At 44.9% G+C, this 5,000-nt stretch overlaps 1 protein-coding gene and 1 non-coding gene across 2 annotated transcripts in view; one reads left to right on the top strand and one right to left on the bottom strand.

Annotated features, from left to right (window-relative positions):
* The window catches only part of LOC142550185 (uncharacterized), a 3,141-nt gene extending 1,103 nt beyond the window's left edge, over window positions 1–2,038 (bottom strand). Inside the window, 5 exon segments of the mRNA XM_075659424.1 lie at window positions 218–396; window positions 947–1,029; window positions 1,674–1,719; window positions 1,805–1,921; window positions 2,018–2,038. Coding sequence (XP_075515539.1) covers window positions 218–396; window positions 947–1,029; window positions 1,674–1,719; window positions 1,805–1,921; window positions 2,018–2,038 — 446 coding nt within the window.
* A 1,072-nt stretch (window positions 2,039–3,110) lies between these two features.
* TRNAS-UGA (transfer RNA serine (anticodon UGA)) lies at window positions 3,111–3,197 on the top strand. Its single transcript has one exon. It is a non-coding gene; the product is annotated as a tRNA-Ser (tRNA).
* The last annotated feature ends 1,803 nt before the right edge of the window (window positions 3,198–5,000 follow it).

The raw sequence follows: 5,000 nt of genomic DNA, 5'->3' as shown, positions 1-5,000 counted from the left end.
CTTAACGAAAGAATGGTTACTGGACAAGAATAGGCCGGCCAAGAGAGAGGGACGGGACCCCGCTTAACAGACCTTCGAACGAAGAAAAGAAAGGTGGATACCAAGCGAGTTAACCAATGAGTGTTGAGTTCTGGGAGGAAGGGAATGGATGCATTGGCAGTCTTCTGATGGGAAAGATTAGAAGGGTTTGGACAGGATTTGAACCCAAAAGAGATACCCCTTAGTAAGTAACCGCTTTTTCAGCTGTAGTGGACCTAAGGTAGGATGCGGCGAGTGACCCTGTAAGGGAGTCAAGTAAGGAAAGAAGAAAGGGGTCTCGAAGTAAGACCTATGGAATTCTAGCTGTTCCGTAAGGGCCCAGTACGTTCGGTCTCCGTGTGAGTGAAAAGGTAGCTGCTATGTTCGGAATTGACAGTAAGTAGAGCAAGAAAGGGAAACCGCTTGAAAGAAGAGCAGTCTGCTAATCCGAATCGTGCCGCTAAGAAGTCTTTGCTTAAGAGCTATAGACTATAAAGTAAGGGAATGGGACCCCCACGGGAATGTATCCCAGGAGTAAGTTCACTCTTTGGTAAGCTTAGGCGCCTAAATGTCTGAGTTCGGAAAGCAGAGTAAGCGGCGATCAACGCAGGAACTATACCTCTACCCGGAATAAAACACCTTTGAAGAATGTATGTTCACGTGCTGACTATAAAGAAAGCCACAAAGTAAGACTCTGGATGGGCCAAGTAGGAAGGATCGAAGGGAGAACGGTGACACCTATCACCTATTAGCTCGAACAAGAATGACTAGAGTGCTTTCGTAAGGAAAACCCCAAAGTAACAGCTTTTATCCCCAAACCATACTTCTTCTAGTAGGAAGTGTCCCAGGGAATAGATCCGTCTTTGTTGGGGCCCCTTAAAGGCTATCTCTTAGTTCTGTAAGGGAGATACCACAAGTAGCTGTATACCTTTGAGCGGGCCCAAGCCCTGTAGTTAGCGATAGAGTAGGCCGCTTTAGTTGGAAAGGTTATATGGTCTATAATTCTGACACCTGCGAAAGAAAGGTAGCGAAAGATGTTAAGAATGGCATTCCCCCCGATTGAGGAGAAAGAGCCTGTCGTAGTCCACTAATGTAATACGGGCCAAGCTTTCGGGAGAAGAAACTTGGTTTAACCTTCGAGATGAGGTTGGCGGCACCAACGAGATCCAGCAGTCAGGGGCAACCAGAGTCACAAGCTTTTGCGAATATCTTTGAAGGCTGGTCAGGGAGAAAGCCAGGGTATAGGTAAGGCTACAGCCTCTTCCTTCACACATTAAGGAGAGTGGAAGGAGTTGAGGTATAGTAGGCGCTTTAAACGTACTGGAGGGGAGGATTCTCTTTTTTCTGCATGTCCTCTTACTTACCTAGCCCTTTTAAAGAAAGAACAACTAGTAGGTATGGAGAATTGAGTACTATCTGATATTAGACCCTCTGGTAGCTCATCGGAAGCTGTAAAAAGGACTCGGATCGGATTATCCCGAAATCGGGTATTCATTCAACTAGCTGCTCACACGGAGAATTATCCCTTACTCTGGAGGGAAGAGAAAACCCGGACTAGGACAGAGTTGAAAGCCTAGCTTGCCAACCATATAGCGGAAGCTGGGTTCCGGCTCATATTGGTAGTTTCCGCATGATTTGAGCAGTTTGGTATGTACTCGCACCATAGTTGGCCTTTTCCTGCCTCGAAGAGGAGGGAGAACCCTATGCCAATGCAAGACCTGGATTTTCTTCCTGAAATCACTCGATCTCTTGGATGGGAAAGAGCCTGCCCCTAGACATTGAGCACCTCATCAGGGTGCAAATCCAAATCCTGTCTATAATACGAACCCGCGTAACAATCGAAATAATCAAGAGCGAAGGCAGGTCCAAAACGATCCAATTCCCTATGACCTATAGTGAACTCCTGCCACAGTTAATTCAAAACCATCAAATAGCTCCTGTGCTGCTAGAACCGTTCCATATTCCAAAGTGGTATGATCCGAATGCTAGATGTGATTACCATGCTGGGGCAATAGGGCATTCTACAGAAAATTTCACCGCTGGAAAAATCGGGTTCAGGCCTTAATAGATTGGTTTGATTTCAAGAAAATGACCAATGCTCCTGATGTTTTAATACAACTCCTCTGCCGAATCATGGGAATTCCGGGGTAAATGCTCTTAGTGGAGAGTATTCAACATACTTCAAGAAGAGAGTATCCGAGGTTAGAAGGTCAATTAAAGTCCTCTTCGAGATTCTGAGTAGGGCAGGTTTGATTCCATCAGTCCATGGATCCTATCAGGGATTCAAGCCCGATGAAAGTACTCAATAGAATCCGATTCAGTCAGTAAGTACCCCGGTTCAGAAGAGGCGGTTTAAGCAACACAACAAGGGAGGTGTCTTCTCAGCAACTCGTGTAATGTCGTCGGTTATCTATGAGGTGATTGATCTCTATGGTTCTCTCCGAAGGTTCAACAAGCTATGCGAGGGTCTTTTAGAGCTCTCTTTTTTCTCTATCGTAGCACCACATGAGTACCCCTCTTCTGTCCTGTCTAGGCAGTCTGTAGGGAGCAGAACTTAGTGAGATCAAAGCTCAGCAGGATGAACGGCGGATAGGAGCCATCAACCGACCCGTTTCAGACAAATGTATGTCTGCCTCCAAATATCATGATTCATGTATTCACCCACGTCATAGTGACCAAAATCGAGAGTTTGATGTTCGTGTTCGCAGATATGTATTATTGTTACATCTTCCCGCTTCTCCTTTAAAGAAAAACCATCGTATTTCTTATTAGTAAGATCTCCTCTAGATTGAACACCGTTTTTTCAATCTCTTCTTTAGAAAAGGGGCTGAACATTTCTCTCTTATTTCCAAGGACAAGCACGAAAAAATCACTCTTGGAGGATCATTCGTTCTTCACTCTCTCCGAAGGGAGCGCAGCAACCAAGGTGCATATTATCATATAGAAAGAGGCGAGGCGTAGCGATTCGTACTACCGGAAAAGTTTCGCTAACCGGCAGGCAATAGAATCAGCCGATAGGGGCAAGCAAGCGTAGCGAATCACATAGATAAGCCCCTACCCGCCAGCGCGCGGATAGATAGGGCGTGCGAAGGGGATGGATGTCTGAGCGGTTGAAAGAGTCGGTCTTGAAAACCGAAGTATTGATAGGAATACCGGGGGTTCGAATCCCTCTCCATCCGCGAGGTCATAAGTTATCTCTTGCCTTATCTATGGAATGGTAGTTTGTGTTATGATTTAGTTAGGACCTTGTCTCCCTTTCGTTATCTTCTGCTCCCCTTGTATAGGTTGGGAAAGGGCCGGGTGGATTACCTTTGGGAGCTAAGTCAAAGATCTCGGTGATCTTGTGAGTGGTTGATAAACTGCGATTGCAGCTTTCTTTAGGAAGTCCCATAGCTGTGAGGCTTAAGAGACAAAGAAAACGGTGGATACTTTTCTGGGTGGAAGGTGACGACCCTAATGAATCGACTATGAAGGGGGCTGTTAGCTACATCAGCACTCAAATTCCTTCCCCTGAAGCAAGCAGGCAATCTCACATCAGGAAGAGCCTCTCTCTACGGTACCCTTCTGTGATCACTAAACGTTCTGGACTTTTCCTAACTAGCCTATTCAATTTCATTTTTCCGTGTGGAGCTTTGCCTTTAAATTAAATAAATAAATAAGGTGCGTCAAGGGATGCTTCTTTTCTAAGATAAGAATAAAAAGGGCACCGATTACCGGATTCGTTCGACAGTCAACGAAAGGAGTTCAACCCCAGGGCCCCCCGTCTTCCCTCTGACAGAGGCTTAATCAACTACTTCTAGCTACTCTGGCAGTCCCCTTTCCGGGAGAACTTTACTGACTTGTCTGTCGATGATTGCAAAAGTACCAACCCTTATGACTCTTCTGTCTTTGCTTTGGTGACGGGGAGCTTTTAAGGGAAGCGTTGGAGCTATACTAGTTAAATAAAGGGAAGTCACGAAAATCTCATAACAATCAGACAGGCGGGATCATGCATTTTTCGGCCACCAGGCAAATCGGGAGAAGATGGCCGGGCTCTGTAAGCTCAACCTTATCGTGTCCTATGGAGTAAGGGAGGTTGTTCCATGCCAGAGCCATCCTATAATGCTGCGGTCGGGCGCTAGTCATTCAATATTTTCTATAAGAAATGCTTCCAATCTCATATTTCGGTATATTCAGTTTCCGCTCTTTAAGTTCAATGGGAGCCCCTTAGGGAAAGAAGGAGGCACCTTCCCTTTCTTCCATTTAAGGAATATGTTGGGCTTAATCCTCTACTTCGCTCTCCTGATAGGAAAGTTGGATTAAAGGATGTAACCCGGGAATCCTCACGAGTGAAATCCTTTGGCATTAAAGATGCTCTAATCTATTCATACAATTTCGATATGAGGTTTGTCTTAGTTTTCTGTGCTATGATTGGATTTTCTATCTGGTGGTACACGGTGCCGGAACAATTGTTATATCATCCTGATGCTTTGGCAAGCGAGAATCTCAAATTCTTAACATAAAGACACTTTTTAATACAATGTCTGTAGCACACACCATGTTCTTTCACCATGCGAGTGTGGAGAACCACTCAATCGGGCAGCAAAAGAGATGTTTTCTGACACTTTACCTTTGCATCAAAACAAGATGAAAAGAGTAACCGCACTTTCGGTTTATCTTTCTTCTATTCTTCTAACAATAATGCTTTCAGAATCTATTTCCCAATATGGTATGCTAGTCCCCATTCGTTAGTATTTCAAAATAGAACACAATACCAATAACGATTCTCTCCTGCTTAGGAACTATCAGACGCATTGGCTGGGGTAAGAAGATCCGATCTCACTCTTAAAGCCTTAACCACACTATGTACTATTTTCCATTTTGATCGGGTAACGAAGTGGATTGGTCGGCTCTCTAAGTACGGAGACAGGAGCTCCAGCCTAGAGACGGTCCTTAGGCCAGACAGAGGTCTGAGGAAAGCCCCTTATTCTATCAAATAATTT

Source organism: Primulina tabacum, chromosome 6 (genome assembly GCF_025594145.1).
Source record: "Primulina tabacum isolate GXHZ01 chromosome 6, ASM2559414v2, whole genome shotgun sequence".
NCBI lineage: Eukaryota > Viridiplantae > Streptophyta > Magnoliopsida > Lamiales > Gesneriaceae > Primulina > Primulina tabacum.
Note: the sequence above shows the minus strand (reverse complement) of the source record. Positions and strands in the feature narration are given on the sequence as shown.